Source organism: Cinclus cinclus, chromosome 37, assembly GCF_963662255.1.
Source record: "Cinclus cinclus chromosome 37, bCinCin1.1, whole genome shotgun sequence".
Classification (NCBI taxonomy): domain Eukaryota; kingdom Metazoa; phylum Chordata; class Aves; order Passeriformes; family Cinclidae; genus Cinclus; species Cinclus cinclus.
This window is the reverse complement of record NC_085082.1, coordinates 498,366-519,371: the sequence shown is the minus strand read 5'-3', so window position 1 is coordinate 519,371 and position 21,006 is coordinate 498,366. Positions and strand designations below refer to the sequence as shown.

At 48.7% G+C, this 21,006-nt stretch overlaps 1 protein-coding gene across 1 annotated transcript in view; it reads left to right on the top strand.

Moving 5' to 3' along the window:
- Positions 1 to 21,006, top strand: part of PPP1R37 (protein phosphatase 1 regulatory subunit 37) — a 55,040-nt gene that overhangs the window by 2,864 nt on the left and 31,170 nt on the right. Inside the window, exons 2-9 of the mRNA XM_062512444.1 lie at positions 1,011 to 1,111; positions 3,486 to 3,605; positions 7,107 to 7,257; positions 9,259 to 9,414; positions 10,992 to 11,104; positions 12,317 to 12,458; positions 13,445 to 13,611; positions 14,758 to 16,391. Coding sequence (XP_062368428.1) covers positions 1,011 to 1,111; positions 3,486 to 3,605; positions 7,107 to 7,257; positions 9,259 to 9,414; positions 10,992 to 11,104; positions 12,317 to 12,458; positions 13,445 to 13,611; positions 14,758 to 16,391 — 2,584 coding nt within the window. The remainder of the gene's footprint in view (positions 1 to 1,010; positions 1,112 to 3,485; positions 3,606 to 7,106; positions 7,258 to 9,258; positions 9,415 to 10,991; positions 11,105 to 12,316; positions 12,459 to 13,444; positions 13,612 to 14,757; positions 16,392 to 21,006) is intronic.

The window sequence follows — 21,006 nt, the reverse complement described above, 5'->3', positions numbered from 1 at the left end:
GGAATTCCCCATGATTCCCCCATGATTCCCCCATGATTTCCCCATGATTTCCCCATGATTCCCCCATGATTCCCCCATGATTCCCCCATGATTTCCCCCATGATTCCCCCATGATTCCCCCATGATTCCCCATGATTTCCCCATGATTTCCCCATGATTCCCCCATGATTTCCCCATGATTCCCCCATGATTCCCCCATGATTCCCCCATGATTCCCCCATGATTCCCCCACAATTTCCCCATGATTTTCCCATGATTCCCCCATGATTTCCCCATGATTCCCCCATGATTTCCCCATGATTCCCCCATGATTCCCCCATGATTTCCCCATGATTTCCCCATGATTTCCCCATGATTTCCCCATGATTTCCCCATGATTTCCCCATGATTCCCCCCATGATTCCCCCATGATTTCCCCCATGATTTTCCCCATGATTCCCCATGATTCCCCCATGATTTTCCCATGATTCCCCCATGATTTCCCCATGATTCCCCCATGATTCCCCCATGATTCCCCCATGATTTCCCCATGATTCCCCCATGATTTCCCCATGATTTCCCCCATGATTTCCCCATGATTCCCCGTGATTCCCCCCATGATTCCCCCATGATTCCCCATGATTCCCCCATGATTTCCCCATGATTTCCCCATGATTTCCCCATGATTTCCCCATGATTCCCCCATGATTCCCCCATGATTCCCCCATGATTTCCCCATGATTTCCCCATGATTTCCCCATGATTTCCCCATGATTTCCCCATGATTTCCCCATGATTCCCCCATGATTTCCCCATGATTTTCCCATGATTCCCCATGATTTCCCCATGATTCCCCCATGATTTCCCAATGATTTTCCCATGATTCCCCCATGATTCCCCCATGATTCCCCATGATTTTCCTCAGGAATTTCCCCATCAACCCCTTTCTCTTTCCCCACCTCTCCCCCTTTCCCCATTCCCAAATTCCCGACCGGACATTCCCGATTTTTTTTGGTTGTTTTTTTTTCCAGGAGAAAAGCTGGATTACCGCTCCTGCGAGGCCATGGAGGAAATCTTCAAACGGCTCCAGTTCAAACTGGTGGATCTGGAACAAACCAGTCTGGACGAGGACGTGAGTGAATTCCCAGGAATTCCTGGAATTTTCCGGAATTTCCGGGAATTTCCAAACGATTCCGGCTCAAACCGGTCCCAAATTTTTTTGATTTTTTTTTTTTTCCTTTTCCCCCCCCCCCCTTTTTTCCGCTCCTCGCGAAGCTTGGGATGCTCCGAGTGGAATTTTTTTTTGGGAATTTTTTGGATGATTCCATGTTTTTTTTTTTTTTTTTTTTAATTTTTTTTTTTTTTTGGAGCTGGGATGGAATTCCTGATGGAATTCCACTCGGATATTTAAAGATGGAAAAAAAAAAAATTTTTTTTTTTTTTTTTTTTGATATTTTGGGATGATTCCAAGTGGTTTTTGTGGAGATTTCAAAATTTATTTATTTTTATTTTTTTTTTTAGGGAATTTTGGGAAGTTTCCCATAAAACCCCCCAAAAAAATAAAAATCTCTCATTCCCAAAAAAAAAAAAAAAATTCCCAGTTTTTTGTTGTGGTTTTTTTTTAAAACTTTTTTCCGTGCACAAATTTGGGTTTTTTTTTCTTCTCTCCAAATCCAAATGAGGTCACTCAAATCATTCCCAAAACAGAATTTTTCCAGGATTTTCCAAGGATTTTTTTCCGGGATTTTTCCAGGATTTTTCTGGGAGTTTTCCAGGATTTTTCTGGGAGTTTTCTGGGAGTTTTCCAAGATTTCTCTGGAGTTTTTCCAGGATTTTTCTGGAGTTTTTCCAGGATTTTTCTGGAGTTTTTCCAGGATTTCTCTGGGATTTTTCTGGGATTTCTCTGGGATTTTTCCAGGATTTTTCTGGGATTTCTCTGGGATTTTTCTGGGATTTCTCTGGGGTTTTTCCAGGATTTTTCTGGGATTTCTCTGGGATTTTTCCGGGATTTCTCTGGGGTTTTTCCAAGATTTTTCTGGGTTTTTCCCAGGGTTTTTCCAGGACTTCTTCTGGGATTTCTCTGGGATTTTTCCTGGCTTCTCCCAGGATTTTTCCGGGATTTTTTCCAGGATTTTTCCAGGATTCCTCCGGAATTTTTTCAGGATTTTCCTGGGATTTCTCCAGGGTTTTTCTGGGTATCTTTTGGGATTTTTCCTGGCTTTTCCTGGTGCTTTTCCAGGATTTTTCTGTGATTTTCCTGGTGTTACTCTGGGATTTTTTTCCTTGATTTCCCCCAGATTTTTCCCCATTACCCCCCAGATTTTTCCCCACTTCTCCCCACATTTCTCCCCCTTATCCCCCAGATTTTTCCCCATTCCCCCCCAGATTTTTTCCCCATTACCCCCAGATTTTTCCCCATTATTTCCCAGATTTTCCCCCATTTCTCCCCACATTTCTCCCCCCTTACCCCCCACATTTTCCCCCCTTACCCCCCAGATTTTCCCCCATTTCTCCCCACATTTCTCCCCCTTACCCCCCACATTTTCCCCCCTTACCCCCCAGATTTTTTCCCCATTACCCCCCAGATTTCCCCCCCTTACGCCCCAGATTTTGCCCCATTTCTCCCCACTTCTCCCCACATTTCTCCCCCTTATCCCCCAGATTTTTCCCCATTCCCCCCCATATTTTTTACCCATTACCCCCAGATTTTTCCCCATTATTTCCCAGATTTTCCCCCCTTACCCCCCACATTTTCCCCCCTTACCCCCCACATTTTCCCCCCTTACCCCCCAGATTTCTCCCCCTTACCCCCTATATTTTTCCCCCATTACCCCCCAGATTTTTCCCCGTTATTTCCCAGATTTTTCCCCATTTCTCCCCACATTTCTCCCCATTATCCCCCATATTTTTCCCCATTATTTCCCAGATTTCTCCCCCTTACCCCCCACATTTTCCCCCCTTACCCCCCAGATTTTCCCCCACTTCTCCCCACATTTCTCCCCCTTACCCCCCACATTTTCCCCCCTTACCCCCCAGATTTTCCCCCACTTCTCCCCACATTTCTCCCCCTTACCCCCCACATTTTCCCCCCTTACCCCCCAGATTTTTTCCCCATTACCCCCCAGATTTCCCCCCCTTACGCCCCAGATTTTGCCCCATTTCTCCCCACTTCTCCTCACATTTCTCCCCCTTATCCCCCAGATTTTTCCCCATTCCCCCCTATATTTTTCCCCCATTACCCCCTAGATTTTTCCCCATTATTTCCCAGATTTTTCCCCATTTCTCCCCACATTTCTCCCCCTTACCCCCCAGATTTTCCCCCACTTCTCCCCACATTTCTCCCCCTTACCCCCCACATTTTCCCCCCTTACCCCCCAGATTTTTCCCCATTTCCCCCCCCCCCCATTCCTCCCCACTTTCCCTCCCCCTTACCCCCCACATTTCCAAATCCCCCACTTGCTCCCCCCCCAGTTTTTCCATGACTTTTCCAAGCTTTCCCTGGGCAGGGAGCGTCGGCGCTCTTCGACATGATCGAGTACTACGAGTCGGCCACGCACCTCAACATCAGCTCCAACAAACACCTGGGGGCCCGGGGCTGGCAGGCAGCTGCTCACATGATGAGGAAGGTGAGGGGGCCACAACAATTCCCCAAAAAAAAAAAAAAAATTCCCAAAAAAATTCCCAAAAAAATTCCCCAAAAATCCGCGGCGTTCCGCGAAAATCCCCAATTTTTTTTTTTTTTCGGAGTTCCCGAAGGGTTTTGTAGCTTGGGAGGAGCTGGGGTGGTTCAGGGTGGGAGTGTGGGTGGTGAGGAAAAAGGGGGGAATTCCCAAAAACATTCCCCAAAAAATTCCCCAAAAAATTCCCAAAACATTCCCGAAAGTTCCCAGGGATTTTCCCAAATTTTTGGTGTTCCCGAAGGGTTTTGTAGCTTGGGAGGAGCTGGGGTGGCTCAGGGTGGGAGTGTGGGTGGTGAGGAAAAAGGGGGGAATTCCCAAAAACATTCCCCAAAAAAATTCCCCAAAAAATTCCCCAAAAAATTCCCAAAACATTCCCGAAAGTTCCCAGGGATTTTCCCAAATTTTTGGTGTTCCCGCCGAAGGGGTTTTTTTCCCAGCCTCGGATGGTTCAGGTTGGGAATAGAGGTCATGGGAAAAGGGGGGAATTCCCAAAAACATTCCCAAAAAAATTCCCAAAAATATTCCCAAAGCATTCCCGAAAATTCCGGGGATTCCACGAAATTCCCGGGGATTTTCCCCAATTTTTGGTGTTCCCGAAGGGGTTTTTTTCCCAGCCTCGGATGGTTCAGGTTGGGAATAGAGGTCATGGGAAAAGGGGGGAATTCCCAAAAACATTCCCAAAAAAATTCCCAAAAATATTCCCAAAGCATTCCCGAAAATTCCGGGGATTCCACGAAATTCCCGGGGATTTTCCCCAATTTTTGGTGTTCCCGAAGGGGTTTTTTCCCAGCCTCGGATGGTTCAGGTTGGAAATAGAGGTGATGGGAAAAGGGGAGAATTCCCAAAAATTCCCAAAAAATTCCCTGGAATCATTCCCGACATTGCTGAGATTCCCAGAAATTCCCAAAATGCCAAAAAAATTCCCGGGGATTTTACCAAATTTTTTGGCATTCCCGAGGTTTTTTTTCCCAGCCTGGGATGGCTGAGGTTGGGAATAGAGGTGATGGGAAAAGGGAGAATTCCCAAAAAATTCCCAAAAAAATCCTAAAAAATTCCGGAAAAAAAATCCCGGGAATCCCGAAAAATCCCAGGAATTCCCAGAAATCCCCAAAATTTTTTGGCATTCCTGAAGATTTTTTTCCCAGCCTGGGACAGCTCAGGGTGGAATTGCAGGTGATGGGAAAAGGGAGAATTCCCAAAAAATTCCCAAAAAAATCCTAAAAAATTCCGGAAAAAAATTCCCGGGAATCCCGAAAAATCCCAGGAATTCCCAGAAATCCCCAAAATTTTTTGGCATTCCTGAAGATTTTTTTCCCAGCCTGGGACAGCTCAGGGTGGAATTGCAGGTGATGGGAAAAGGGAGAATTCCCAAAAAAATCCCCCAAAAAATTCCCCAGAAAAATTCCCAGGAATCCCAAAAAAAACCCCCCAGGAATTCCCAGAAATTCCCAAAATTTTTTGGCGTTCCCGAGGGTTTCTTTCCCCAGCCTGGGGATGCTCAGGATGGAAATGCAGGTGATGGGAAAAGGGAGAATTCCCAAAATTTTCCCTAAAAAAAAAATCCCCCCACAAAAAATTCCCGGGAATCCCCAAAAAAAACCCCAGGAATTCCCAGAAATCCCCAAAATTTTTTGGCATTCCCGAAGATTTTCGCCGGAGCGCCCACAGGATGAGGAAAGGGAGAAATAATAATAATTAATAATAATTAATCCCAACAAAGAGTTAATTATCCCAATTATCCCAATTATCCCAATCCCCATCCCGGTTTTCCGAGGCGCTCCCAATTCTTTCCCAACCCCCTCATTTCCCTTTGGGCACTCCCAGGCCTCGGAATTCCCGAGGGATTTTTTTTGGGAATTATTTTGGGGAATTTTTTTTGGAGATTCTTTGGGAAATGTTGCGGAATTTTTCTGGGGGGGGATTGTTCGGGAGTTTCTTGGGAATTGTTTGGGGAATTCCTGAGGAATTTTTGGGGGGGTTTGGGATCCATCCAATTTCATCTCCCATTCCCAAATCCCAGATTTTAGGGGTTTGGCTCCATCCCCCGATCCTAATCCCGATCCCAAATCCCGTTATTCCCTGGATGGGTTTGGGATGGATCCCAGTCCCAATCCCAATCCCAATCCCAATCCCAATCCCAAATCCCGCTGTTTTTCCCAGACCAGCTGCCTGCAGTCCCTGGATGGGTTTGGGGTGGATCCCAATCCCAATCCCAATCCCAAATCCCGCTGTTTTTCCCAGACCAGCTGCCTGCAGTCCCTGGGTGGGTTTGGGATGGATCCCAATCCCAGTCCCAATCCCAATCCCAATCCCAAATCCCGCTGTTTTTCCCAGACCAGCTGCCTGCAGTCCCTGGGTGGGTTTGGGATGGATCCCAATCCCAATCCCAGTCCCAATCCCAAATCCCGCTGTTTTTCCCAGACCAGCTGCCTGCAGTACCTGGATGGGTTTGGGATGGATCCCAATCCCAATCCCAATCCCAAATCCCGCTGTTTTTCCCAGACCAGCTGCCTGCAGTCCCTGGATGGGTTTGGGGTGGATCCCAATCCCAATCCCAATCCCAAATCCCGCTGTTTTTCCCAGACCAGCTGCCTGCAGTACCTGGATGGGTTTGGGGTGGATCCCAATCCCAGTCCCAATCCCAATCCCAATCCCAAATCCCGCTGTTTTTCCCAGACCAGCTGCCTGCAGTCCCTGGGTGGGTTTGGGATGGATCCCAATCCCAATCCCAAATCCCGCTGTTTTTCCCAGACCAGCTGCCTGCAGTCCCTGGGTGGGTTTGGGATGGATCCCAATCCCAATCCCAATCCCAAATCCCGCTGTTTTTCCCAGACCAGCTGCCTGCAGTCCCTGGGTGGGTTTGGGATGGATCCCAATCCCAGTCCCAATCCCAATCCCAATCCCAAATCCCGCTGTTTTTCCCAGACCAGCTGCCTGCAGTCCCTGGATGGGTTTGGGGTGGATCCCAATCCCAATCCCAATCCCAAATCCCGCTGTTTTTCCCAGACCAGCTGCCTGCAGTACCTGGATGGGTTTGGGGTGGATCCCAATCCCAGTCCCAATCCCAATCCCAATCCCAAATCCCGCTGTTTTTCCCAGACCAGCTGCCTGCAGTCCCTGGGTGGGTTTGGGATGGATCCCAATCCCAATCCCAATCCCAAATCCCGCTGTTTTTCCCAGACCAGCTGCCTGCAGTCCCTGGGTGGGTTTGGGATGGATCCCAATCCCAGTCCCAATCCCAATCCCAATCCCAAATCCCGCTGTTTTTCCCAGACCAGCTGCCTGCAGTACCTGGGTGGGTTTGGGATGGATCCCAATCCCAGTCCCAATCCCAATCCCAATCCCAAATCCCGCTGTTTTTCCCAGACCAGCTGCCTGCAGTCCCTGGGTGGGTTTGGGATGGATCCCAATCCCAATCCCAATCCCAAATCCCGCTGTTTTTCCCAGACCAGCTGCCTGCAGTACCTGGATGCCCGCAGCACTCCCCTCCTGGATCACTCGGCGCCGTTCGTGGCGCGGGCGCTCCGGATCAGCAGCAGCCTCGTGGTTCTGCACCTGGAGAACACTTCCCTGTCCGGGAGACCCCTCATGCTGCTCGGTCAGATTCCCAAAATTCCCCATTTCCCAAATTTCCCGTTTTCCAAAATTACCCAATTCCCAAATTTCCCGTTTTCCGAAATTCCCCGTTTCCCAAATTTCCCGTTTTCCAAAATTACCCAATTCCCAAATTTCCCGTTTTCCAAAATTACCCAATTCCCAAATTTCCCGTTTTCCGAAATTCCCATTCCCCAAAATTTCCCACTTTCTGAAATTCCCCATTTCCCAAATTTTCTGTTTTCCAAAATTCCCATTCCCCAAAATTTCCCACTTTCCAAAATTCCCCATTGTCTAAATTTCCCATTTTCCTTATTTCCCGTTGCCCAGAATTTCTCATTTTCCAAAATTCTCCATTTCCCAAATTTCCCGTTTTCCAAAATCACCCATTTCCCAAATTTCCCATTTTCCAAAATTACCCAATTCCCAAATTTCCAATTTTCCATATTCCCCATTTCCCAAATTTCCCATTTCTCAAAATTCCCATTCCCCAAAATTTCCCATTTCCCAAAATTCCCCTTGCCCAAAATTCCCATTTTCCCAAATTCCTCATTGCCAAGAATTCCCCATTTCCCAAATTTCCCATTCCCCAAAATTTCCCATTTCCCAAAATCCCCATTTCCCAAAATTCCCATTCCCGTTTTGTATTCTCTATTCCCATTTCCTCTCCGTTTTTCCCAGCCCCATTCCCAGTTTTCCCAGCCCAAATCCCATTTCCCAAAATTCCCATTTCCCAAAATTCCCATTCCCATTTTCCCTTCTCCATTCCCATTTCCTCTGTTTTTCCCAGCCCCGTTCCCATTTCCCCGACCCCGTTCCCATTTCCCCGACCCCGTTCCCATTTCCCTGACCCCGTTCCCATTTCCCTGACCCCGTTCCCATTTCCCCGACCCCGTTCCCATTTCCCCGACCCCGTTCCCATTTCCCCGACCCCGTTCCCATTTCCCTGACCCCGTTCCCATTTCCCCGACCCCGTTCCCATTTCCCCGACCCCGTTCCCATTTCCCTGACCCCGTTCCCATTTCCCCGACCCCGTTCCCATTTCCCCGACCCCGTTCCCATTTCCCTGACCCCGTTCCCATTTCCCCGACCCCGTTCCCATTTCCCCGACCCCGTTCCCATTTCCCTGACCCCGTTCCCATTTCCCGCTGGTTTTTCCCATTTCCCTTTGGTTATTCCCAGTTTTCCCCCATTGCCCCGTTCCCGTTTTTCCAGCCACGGCCCTGAAGATGAACGTGACCCTACGGGAGCTGTACCCGACCCCGTTCCCATTTCCCCGACCCCGTTCCCATTTCCCTGACCCCGTTCCCATTTCCCCGACCCCGTTCCCATTTCCCCGACCCCGTTCCCATTTCCCACTGGTTTTTCCCATTTCCCTTTGGTTATTCCCAGTTTTCCCCCATTGCCCCGTTCCCGTTTTTCCAGCCACGGCCCTGAAGATGAACGTGACCCTACGGGAGCTGTACCCGACCCCGTTCCCATTTCCCCGACCCCGTTCCCATTTCCCCGACCCCGTTCCCATTTCCCCGACCCCGTTCCCATTTCCCTGACCCCGTTCCCATTTCCCCGACCCCGTTCCCATTTCCCCGACCCCGTTCCCATTTCCCGCTGGTTTTTCCCATTTCCCTTTGGTTATTCCCAGTTTTCCCCCATTGCCCCGTTCCCGTTTTTCCAGCCACGGCCCTGAAGATGAACGTGACCCTACGGGAGCTGTACCCGACCCCGTTCCCATTTCCCCGACCCCGTTCCCATTTCCCTGACCCCGTTCCCATTTCCCCGACCCCGTTCCCATTTCCCTGACCCCGTTCCCATTTCCCTGACCCCGTTCCCATTTCCCTGACCCCGTTCCCATTTCCCCGACCCCGTTCCCATTTCCCCGACCCCGTTCCCATTTCCCCGACCCCGTTCCCATTTCCCTGACCCCGTTCCCATTTCCCGCTGGTTTTTCCCATTTCCCTTTGGTTATTCCCAGTTTTCCCCCATTGCCCCGTTCCCGTTTTTCCAGCCACGGCCCTGAAGATGAACGTGACCCTACGGGAGCTGTACCTGGCCGATAACAAACTCAACGGGCTGCAGGACTCGGCCCAGCTCGGGAACCTGCTCAAGTTCAACGGGAACCTGCAGATCCTGGACCTGCGCAACAACCACATCCTGGATTCCGGTCGGGAATAACGGGAACGCTGCACGGGAACAGTGGGAATGGTGGGAGTGGGAGCAATGGGAACAGGGGGAACAGTGGGAACACTGGGAGCAGTGGGAACACTGGGAGCAGTGGGAACGGTGGGAACAGTGGGAGCAGTGGGAACAGTGGGAACAGTGGGAACAGGCGGAAGGGTGGGAGCAGTGGGAGTGGTGGGAACGGTGGGAACAGTGGGAATGGTGGGAGTGGGAGCAATGGGAACGGCGGGAATGGTGGGAGTGGGAGCAATGGGAACGGCGGGAATGGTGGGAACACTGGGAGCAGTGGGAACGGTGGGAACAGTGGGAGCAGTGGGAACAGTGGGAACAGTGGGAACAGGCGGAAGGGTGGGAGCAGTGGGAGTGGTGGGAACGGTGGGAACAGTGGGAACGGTGGGAGTGGGAGCAATGGGAACGGCGGGAATGGTGGGAACACTGGGAGCAATGGGAACGGTGGGAGTGGGAACACTGGGAACAGTGGGAACAATGGGAACAGTGGGAACGGTGGGAACAATGGGAACAGTGGGAACGGTGGGAACAATGGGAACAGGGGGAATAGTGGGAACAGTGGGAAGAGTGGGAACAGTGGGAAGAGTGGGAACGGTGGGAACGGTGGGAACAGTGGGAATGGTGGGAATGGTGGCAGTGGGAGCAGTGGGAACAGCGGGAACAGTGGGAACGGTGGGAGTGGTGGGAACAATGGGAGCAGTGGGAACAGCGGGAACAGTGGGAACGGTGGGAGTGGGAACACTGGGAATGGTGGGAACAATGGGAACGGGGGGAACGGCGGGAACAGTGGGAAGAGTGGGAACGGCGGGAATGGTGGGAGTGGGAACATTGGGAATGGTGGGAACAATGGGAGCAGTGGGAACAATGGGAACAGTGGGAAGAGTGGGAACGGTGGGAACGGTGGGAATGGTGGGAGGGGGAGCAATGGGAACAGTGGGAACAATGGGAATGAGAGTGGGAATGCTGGGAACGGGAGTGGGAACAGTGGGAACAGTGGGATTGGGAATGGTGGGAGTGGGAACAGTGGGTGTGGGAACAGTGGGAATACTGGGAACACTGGGAACAGTGGGAATGGGAGTGGGAGTGGGAATGGGATCACTGGGAATACTGGGAACACTGGGAATGGGAACACTGGGAATACATGGGAATGGGAATGCTGGGAACACTGGGAATACTGGGAACACTGGGAATACTGGGAATGGGAACACTGGGAATGGGAACACTGGGAATACTGGGAACACTGGGAACACTGGGAATACTGGGAACACTGGGAATGGGAACACTGGGAATACTGGGAATGGGAATGCTGGGAACACTGGGAATACTGGGAATGGGAACACTGGGAATGGGAACACTGGGAATACTGGGAATGGGAATGGTGAGAGTGGGATTGGCGTGCATTTGGAAATCCCTGATTCCTGGGATTTCCCAGACCTGCCTGCTCCCAGTTCTTCCACATTTTCCCGGGATTTCCCGGACCTGCCTGATCCCGTTTTTTTTCCCGTTTTTTTTTTTTTTTCCCCGTTTTTTTTTCCCCCCGGTGCTTTCCAGGCCTGGCCTACATCTGCGAGGGGCTGCGGGAGCAGCGCCGGGGTTTGGTGACGCTGGTGCTGTGGAACAACCAGCTGAGCCACGCCGGGATGGCCTACCTGGGCATGACCCTGGTGAGAATTCCCGCTTCTTCCGGCCTTCCCGGCGTTCCCAGCATTTCCCGGCGTTCCCAGCATTTCCCGGCGTTCCCGGCCGCAATCCGAGGCCGTCGGAGCCCGATTTCCTTGGGGAAAAATTGATTTTTTTTTTTTTTTTATTTTTATTTTTTTTTTTGGTGTCGATTCGTGGGTTTCTGGGGTTCTCTGCAGGGTTTTGTTGGTTTTTCCGTGGAATTCTGTTGGTTTCCGTGGATTTTTTTTCCATGGGTTTTCCTTGGTTTCCATTGGTTTTCCTTCGTTTCCATGGGTTTTCCTTGGTTTCCATTGGTTTTCCTTCGTTTCCATGGGTTTTCCTTCGTTTCCATGGGTTTTCCTTGGTTTCCATTGGTCTTTCATGGGGCTTTTCCATGGATTTCCATTGATTTTCCCATTGATTTTCCATGGATTTCCCATGGATTTCCCATCGATTTTCCATGGATTTTCCTTAGTTTCCATTGCTTTTCCATGGGGTTTTTCCATGGATTTCTGTTGATTGCCATGGATTTCTCTTGTTTTCCATGGATTTTCCATTGACTTCCATGGACTTTCCATGTATTTCTGTGGATTTTTCTGTGGATTTTCCATTGATTTCCATGGATTTTCCCTGTATTTCCCTTGGTTTCCATGGATTTTCCATGGATTTTCCAAGGATTTTCCGTGTATTTCCCTTGGTTTCCATGGATTTTCCATGGATTCTCCATGGATTTTCCATGGATTCTCCATGGATTTTCCTTAGTTTCCGTTGTTTTTCCATGGGGTTTTTCCATGGATTTTTCCATGGATTTTCCATGGATCTCTCCCTTTGATTTTCCATGGTTTTGTATGTTTTGTGTTTTTTTCCATTGGTTTTTCCATGGATTCACATGGATTTTTCTATGGATTTTCCATTGATTTCCATAGATTTTCCACTGATTTCCTGTGGTTTCCATGGATTTTCCTTAGTTTCCATTGCTTTTCCATGGGTTTTGTTCCATGGATTTCCACGGGGTTTTTCCGTGGATTTCCGTTGGTTTTCTAGGGATTTTTCCCTGGATTTTCCATGTATTTCCACACCTGTTCCCTGTTCTTCCTTGGATTCCGATGGATTTTCCCTGGATTCCATTTCCCCGGGATGATTTTCCCTGTATTCCCCCATTTTCCCTGGATTATTTCCCCATTTCCCCGGGATGATTTTTCCCGTTTTCCCAGCCCCACACGCAGAGCCTGGAGACGCTGAACCTGGGCCACAACGCGGTGGGGAACGAGGGCGTGCGGAACCTGAAGAACGGATTGATCGGGAACCGCTCCGTGCTGCGCCTGGGGCTGGCCTGCACCAAACTCACCTGCGAGGGTGGGCCCGGAATTCCAGGAGGGATTCGGGGTTGGGAAAGTTGGGTTGGAAAAGTTGGGTTGGGATTGGGAGAGTTGGGTTGGGAAAGTTGGGAAAATTGGGATGAGATTGGGGGAATTGGGATTGGGGGAGTTGGGATTGGGAGAGTTGGGTTGGGAAAGTTGGGTTGGCATTGGGAGAGTTGGGTTGGGATTGGGAGAGTTGGGTAAGTTGGGTTGGAAAAGTTGGGTTGGAAAAGTTGGGTTGGGAAAGTTGGGAAAATTGGGATGAGATTGGGGGAATTGGGATTGGGAGAGTTGGGTTGGGATTGGGAAGAGTTGTGTTGGGTTTGGAAAAGTTGGGTTGGGTTTGGGAAGAGTTGGGTTGGGATTGGGAAGAGTTGGGTTGGGATTGGGAAGAGTTGGGTTGGGATTGGGAAGAGTTGGGTTGGGATTGGGAAGAGTTGGGTTGGGTTTGGGAAAAGTTGGGTTGGGTTTGGGAAGAGTTGGGTTGGGTTTGGGAAAAGTTGGGTTGGGTTTGGAAAAGTTGGGTTGGGATTGGGAAGAGTTGGGTTGGGTTTGGGAAGAGTTGGGTTGGGTTTGGGAAGAGTTGGGTTGGGTTTGGGAAAAGTTGGGTTGGGTTTGGGAAGAGTTGGGTTGGGTTTGGGAAGAGTTGGGTTGGGATTGGGAAGAGTTGGGTTGGGTTTGGAAAAGTTGGGTTGGGTTTGGGAAAAGTTGGGTTGGGTTTGGGAAGAGTTGGGTTGGGATTGGGAAGAGTTGGGTTGGGTTTGGAAAAGTTGGGTTGGGATTGGGAAGAGTTGGGTTGGGATTGGGAAGAGTTGGGTTGGGTTTGGGAAAAGTTGGGTTGGGATTGGGAAAAGTTGGGTTGGGTTTTGAAAAGTTGAGTTTTTCTTGAGACTCTCCCGACAGCCTTGGCCTCCCTGCCATTCCCCGCCGTTCCCCCAATTCCCGGGATATTTTTTTTCCCCCTTCCCTCCTCCCCCTCAGGGGCCGTGGCCGTGGCCGAGTTCGTGGCCGAGTCCCCGCGGCTGCTGCGCCTGGACCTGCGCGAGAACGACATCAAGACCGGGGGGCTGATGGCTCTGTCCCTGGCCCTGAGGGTCAACCACTCCCTGCTGCGCCTCGACCTCGACCGCGAGCCCAAGAAGGAGGCGGTGAGTCCCGAAAAAAATTCCCGGCGTTCCCCAAAAAACGAAGCAACGACAACAACAAAAAAAAAAAGAAATACGGGAATTTCCGCGTTTTCGGGGCGTTGGCGGAGCGGGAAACGGCGGCCTTGAGGTGTTGGGTGTTGGGAGGTTGTTGGGATCTGACCGCGGGATCAAGGAGGGTTTGGCGTGTCCTGGAATTCTCAGAATTCCCAAGGAATTCTCCCAAAAAAAATTCCCGAGATTCCCAAAAAACTCCCTGAAATTCCCTAAAATTTCTGGGATTTTCGGGCGTTGCCGGAGCGGGAAACGGCGGCCTTGAGGTGTTGGGTTTTTGGGGGGGGGGAGGGGGGGAGGGGTTTGGATTTGATTGTGGGACCAAGAAGGAGGCGATGAGTCCCAAGAAATTCCTGGGATTCCCAGAAAAAAAATTCCCCAAAAATATAAAATTCCCTGGTTTTCCCCAAAATTTCCGGGATTTCGGGGCGTTCCTGGAGTGAGAAATGGCCCCATTGGGTGTTCTGGTGGGGGGGGGGGGGTTGGGATTTGATGGAATTCCCAGAATTTCCAAGGACTTCCCGAAATTTCCCGAGATTCCCAAAAAAAAAAAAAAAAAAAATTCCCTGAATTTCCCCTAAATCCTCCAAAATCCCCGGGATTCCGGGGCGTTCCCAGAGCAGGAAGCGGTGCCTGAAATTTGGGATTTTGGGGTTGGATTTGAGGACGGACATTCCAGGTTTTTTTCCTGGATTCTCCGTTTTCCCCAGGAATTAAACCCTAGGTTTGGGTTTTTTTTTTTTTGTTTGTTTGGGTTTTTTTTCGTTTTTTGTTTGGTTTTTTTGTTTTTTTTTTTTTTTTTTTTTGGGACAACAGCTCATTCCCAACTCCAGGGATTTTGGGAATCTCCGGGATCCAATCCTTTGCATTCCCACTTTTTTTTTTTTTTTTTTTTTTGGGAAATCTCCTTTTTTTTTTTTTATTTTTTTAAAACGTGGCTCCTCTCTGGATTCATCCCAAAATTCCGCCTCTCCCTCTTAAAGGGCCAGCGCTACCACCCCCCCCCCCCCGCCCTCCGCACGGATTCTCCCGCGATTCCCGAAGAATTTTCCCGACATTCCCAGATTTTTTTTTTTCCCCCCACCCCGCCCTCAGGTTAAAAGTTTCCTGGAGACTCAGAAGGCGCTGCTGGCCGAAATCCAGAACGGATGCAAAAGGAATTTTATCCTGGCCAAGGAAAAGGAGGAAAAGGAGCAGCAGCTCCAGCACTCGGCTTCCATGGCGGAAATTTCCGGGAATGATCCCGAGGAAGATCCCGAAGAAGATCCCGGAATTCCCGGCGGCGCTTCCTCCACCCCCGAGGAAAACGGGAACGCGGCTCCGGTTGGAGATTCCAGCTCGGATACGGAGGAGGAGGAGGATGGGAAGGAGTCGAGGGAGGTTGCGGAATCCGGGAATTCTGGGAATTCTGGGAACGCCGAGCGTAGGATTTCCGTCTCCAGCCCCGGTAGAGGCCGCAAGATCTTCGTGGTGACGCGCGTGGAAAACGTTCCCGAGGGATCCGGGGTCGTTCCCGAGGGATCCGGGGCCGTTCCCGAGGGATCCGGGGTCGTTCCCGAGGGATCCGGGGCCGTTCCCGAGGGATCCGGGGTCGTTCCCGAGGGATCCGGGGCCGTTCTCGAGGGATCCGGGGTCGTTCCCGAGGGATCCGGGGTCGTTCCCGAGGGATCTGGGGTCGTTCCCGAGGGATCCGGGGTCGTTCTCGAGGGATCCGGGGTCGTTCCCGAGGGATCCGGGATCGTTCCTGAGGGATCTGGGGTCGTTCCTGAGGGATCTGGGGTCGTTCCCGAGGGATCCGGGGTCGTTCCCGAGGGATCTGGGGTCGTTCCTGAGGGATCCGGGGTCGTTCTCGAGGGATCTGGGGTCGTTCCCGAGGGATCTGGGGTCGTTCCCGAGGGATCTGGGGTCGTTCCCGAGGGATCCGGGGTCGTTCCCGAGGGATCTGGGGTCGTTCCTGAGGGATCCGGGGTCGTTCTCGAGGGATCTGGGGTCGTTCCCGAGGGATCCGGGGTCGTTCCCGAGGGATCTGGGGTCCTTCCCGAGGGATCCGGGGTCATTCCTGAGGGATCTGGGGTCATTCCCGAGGGATCTGGGGTCATTCCCGAGGGATCCGGGGTCGTTCCCGAGAGATCTGAGACTGTTCCTGAAGGATCCGGGATCATTCCCGACGGATCCGGCGTCGTTCCCGACGGATCTGGGACAATTCCTGATGAATCCAGAGTCGTTCCTGACAGATCCGGAGCCGTTCCCGAGGGATCTGGGACAACTCCTGGTGGATCCGGAGCCGTTCCCGAGGGATCCGGGATTGTTCCCGGCGGATCCAAGGTTGTTCCTGATGGATCTGGGATTGTTCCCGGCGGACTTGGAGCCGTTTCCGACGGATCCGGAACCGTTCCCGAGGGATCTGGGATTGTTCCCAGTGGATTTGGGATTGTTCCTCATGGATTTGGGATTGCCCCCCATGGATTTGGAGCCATTTCTGACGGATCCGGCGCCGTTCCCGAGGGATCTGGGATCGTTCCCCGTGGATTTGGGATTGCTCCTCATGGATTTGAAGCCCTTCCCGAACTGGCGCCGTCCCGATCCGGCGGATCCGAGGGAATTCCCTGCGGGAGCCCTTCCCGGGATTCTCCCCTTCCCAACGGGCTCAAGGCGGATTTCGCTCGGGCGCTGCCGGAGCCGGGCCCGGAGGGCGACGGAAAATCGGGAACGTGCGCGGCCGAGCACGGTGAGATTCCCGAATTCCCGAATTCCCGAATCCCAGGGGGTGCTCCTGGGATTGAGGCGTTCCTGGGAGTGTGGGGATCCCGGATTTCTGGGGGTTCTGAGATCCCAAATTCCTGACATCCCAAATTCCTGAGGGTTCAGAGATCCCAAATTCCTGAGATCCCAAATTCCTGAGGGTCCCAAATTCCTGAGGATCCCAAATTCCTGAGATCCCAAATTCCTGAGATCCCAAGATCCCAAATTCCTGACATCCCAAATTCCTGAGGGTCCCAAATTCCTGAGGGTCCCGAGATCCCAAATTCCTGAGGGTCCCAAACTTCTGAGATCCCTAATTTCTGAGATTCCCAAATTCCTGAGGGTTCACAGATCCCAAATTCCTGAGATCCCAAAATACTGAGATCCTGAATTTCTGAGATCCCAAATTCCTGAGGGTCCCAAATTCCTGAGGGTCCCAAATTCCTGACATCCCAAATTCCTGAGGCTCCCGAGATCCCAAATTCCTGAGATCCCAAATTCCTGAGATCCCAAATTCCTGAGGGTCCCAAATTCCTGAGATCCCAAATTCCTGAGATCCCAAATTCCTGAGATCCCAAATTCCTGAGGGTCCCAAACTTCTGAGATCCCTAATTTCTGAGATTCCCAAATTCCTGAGGGTTCAGAGATCCCAAATTCCTGAGATCCCAAATTCCTGAGATCCCAAAATACTGAGATCCTGAATTTCTGAGATCCCAAATTCCTGAGGGTCCCAAATTCCTGAGGGTCCCAAACTTCTGAGATCCCAAATTTCTGAGATCCCAAATTCCTGAGGGTTCAGAGATCCCAAATTCCTGAGATCCCAAATTCCTGAGGGTCCCAAATTCCTGAGGGTCCCAAGATCCCAAATTCCTGAGATCCCAAATTCCTGAGGGTTCTGAGATCCCAAATTCCCAGAGGTTTGGAGATCCCGAATTCCCAAGAATTTCCTGGAAAAGCAGGAAAGGGGCAGGAATTGAGCAGGAAAAAACAGGAATAAAGCAGTGGGAAAAGCAGCAGGAAACGGGATTAAAAAAATGGGAATAAAGCAGGAAAAGCAGCAGGAATTTGGGATGAAAAGTGGGAATAACTCTGGAAAATCAGCAGGAATTTGGGATAAAAAATGGGAATAACTCCAGGAAATCGGCAGGAATTGGGGATGAAAAATCAGCAGGAATTTGGGATAAAAAGTGGGAATAACTGCGGGAAATGATCAGGAATTTGGGATAAAATTGGGAATAACTGCGGGAAATGATCAGGAATTTGGGATAAAATTGGGAATAACTGCGGGAAATGATCAGGAATTTGGGATAAAATTGGGAATAAGTGCAGGAAATGATCAGGAATTTGGGATAAAATTGGGAATAACTGCGGGAAATGATCAGGAATTTGGGATAAAATTGGGAATAACTGCGGGAAATGATCGGGAATTTGGGATAAAATTGGGAATAACTGCAGGAAATGATCAGGAATTTGGGATAAAATTGGGAATAACTCAGGAAATGATCGGGAATTTGGGATAAAATTGGGAATAACTGCGGGAAATGATCAGGAATTTGGGATAAAATTGGGAATAACTGCAGGAAATGATCGGGAATTTGGGATAAAATTGGGAATAACTGCGGGAAATGATCAGGAATTTGGGATAAAATTGGGAATAACTCAGGAAATGATCAGGAATTTGGGATAAAATTGGGAATAACTCCGGAAATGATCGGGAATTTGGGATAAAATTGGGAATAACTGCAGGAAATGATCAGGAATTTGGGATAAAATTGGGAATAACTCAGGAAATGATCAGGAATTTGGGATAAAATTGGGAATAACTGCGGAAATGATCGGGAATTTGGGATAATATTGGGAATAACTGCAGGAAATGATCAGGAATTTGGGATAAAATTGGGAATAACTGCAGGAAATGATCGGGAATTTGGGATAAAATTGGGAATAACTCCGGAAATGATCAGGAATTTGGGATAAAATTGGGAATAACTGCAGGAAATGATCAGGAATTTGGGATAAAATTGGGAATAACTCAGGAAATGATCAGGAATTTGGGATAAAATTGGGAATAACTCAGGAAATGATCAGGAATTTGGGATAAAATTGGGAATAACTCAGGAAATGATCAGGAATTTGGGATAAAATTGGGAATAACTCCGGAAATGATCAGGAATTGGGATAAAATTGGGAATAACTGCAGGAAATGATCGGGAATTTGGGATAAAATTGGGAATAACTCCGGAAATGATCAGGAATTTGGGATAAAATTGGGAATAACTGCGGGAAATGATCGGGAATTTGGGATAAAATTGGGAATAACTGCGGGAAATGATCAGGAATTTGGGATAAAATTGGGAATAACTGCGGGAAATGATCAGGAATTTGGGATAAAATTGGGAATAACTGCAGGAAATGATCAGGAATTTGGGATAAAATTGGGAATAACTCCGGAAATGATCAGGAATTTGGGATAAAATTGGGAATAACTCAGGAAATGATCAGGAATTTGGGATAAAATTGGGAATAACTGCAGGAAATGATCAGGAATTTGGGATAAAATTGGGAATAAGTGCAGGAAATGATCAGGAATTTGGGATAAAATTGGGAATAACTGCAGGAAATGATCAGGAATTTGGGATAAAATTGGGAATAACTGCAGGAAATGATCGGGAATTTGGGATAAAATTGGGAATAACTGCGGGAAATGATCGGGAATTTGGGATAAAATTGGGAATAACTGCAGGAAATGATCGGGAATTTGGGATAAAATTGGGAATAACTCAGGAAATGATCAGGAATTTGGGATAAAATTGGGAATAACTCCGGAAATGATCAGGAATTTGGGATAAAATTGGGAATAACTGCGGGAAATGATCAGGAATTTGGGATAAAATTGGGAATAACTGCAGGAAATGATCAGGAATTTGGGATAAAATTGGGAATAACTCCGGAAATGATCAGGAATTTGGGATAAAATTGGGAATAACTCAGGAAATGATCAGGAATTTGGGATAAAATTGGGAATAACTGCAGGAAATGATCAGGAATTTGGGATAAAATTGGGAATAAGTGCAGGAAATGATCAGGAATTTGGGATAAAATTGGGAATAACTGCGGGAAATGATCAGGAATTTGGGATAAAATTGGGAATAACTGCAGGAAATGATCGGGAATTTGGGATAAAATTGGGAATAACTGCGGGAAATGATCAGGAATTTGGGATAAAATTGGGAATAACTGCAGGAAATGATCAGGAATTTGGGATAAAATTGGGAATAACTGCGGAAATGATCGGGAATTTGGGATAATATTGGGAATAACTGCAGGAAATGATCAGGAATTTGGGATAAAATTGGGAATAACTCCGGAAATGATCGGGAATTTGGGATAAAATTGGGAATAACTCCGGAAATGATCAGGAATTTGGGATAAAATTGGGAATAACTGCAGGAAATGATCGGGAATTTGGGATAAAATTGGGAATAACTCCGGAAATGATCAGGAATTGGGATAAAATTGGGAATAACTCAGGAAATGATCAGGAATTTGGGATAAAATTGGGAATAACTCCGGAAATGATCAGGAATTGGGATAAAATTGGGAATAACTGCAGGAAATGATCAGGAATTTGGGATAAAATTGGGAATAACTCCGGAAATGATCAGGAATTGGGATAAAATTGGGAATAACTGCAGGAAATGATCGGGAATTTGGGATAAAATTGGGAATAACTCCGGAAATGATCAGGAATTTGGGATAAAATTGGGAATAACTGCAGGAAATGATCAGGAATTTGGGATAAAATTGGGAATAACTGCAGGAAATGATCAGGAATTTGGGATAAAATTGGGAATAACTGCAGGAAATGATCGGGAATTTGGGATAAAATTGGGAATAACTCAGGAAATGATCAGGAATTTGGGATAAAATTGGGAATAACTCAGGAAATGATCAGGAATTTGGGATAAAATTGGGAATAACTCAGGAAATGATCAGGAATTTGGGATAAAATTGGGAATAACTCCGGAAATGATCAGGAATTGGGATAAAATTGGGAATAACTGCAGGAAATGATCGGGAATTTGGGATAAAATTGGGAATAACTCCGGAAATGATCAGGAATTTGGGATAAAATTGGGAATAACTGCAGGAAATGATCAGGAATTTGGGATAAAATTGGGAATAACTCCGGAAATGATCAGGAATTTGGGATAAAATTGGGAATAACTCAGGAAATGATCAGGAATTTGGGATAAAATTGGGAATAACTGCAGGAAATGATCAGGAATTTGGGATAAAATTGGGAATAAGTGCAGGAAATGATCAGGAATTTGGGATAAAATTGGGAATAACTGCAGGAAATGATCAGGAATTTGGGATAAAATTGGGAATAACTGCAGGAAATGATCGGGAATTTGGGATAAAATTGGGAATAACTGCGGGAAATGATCGGGAATTTGGGATAAAATTGGGAATAACTGCAGGAAATGATCGGGAATTTGGGATAAAATTGGGAATAACTCAGGAAATGATCAGGAATTTGGGATAAAATTGGGAATAACTGCAGGAAATGATCAGGAATTTGGGATAAAATTGGGAATA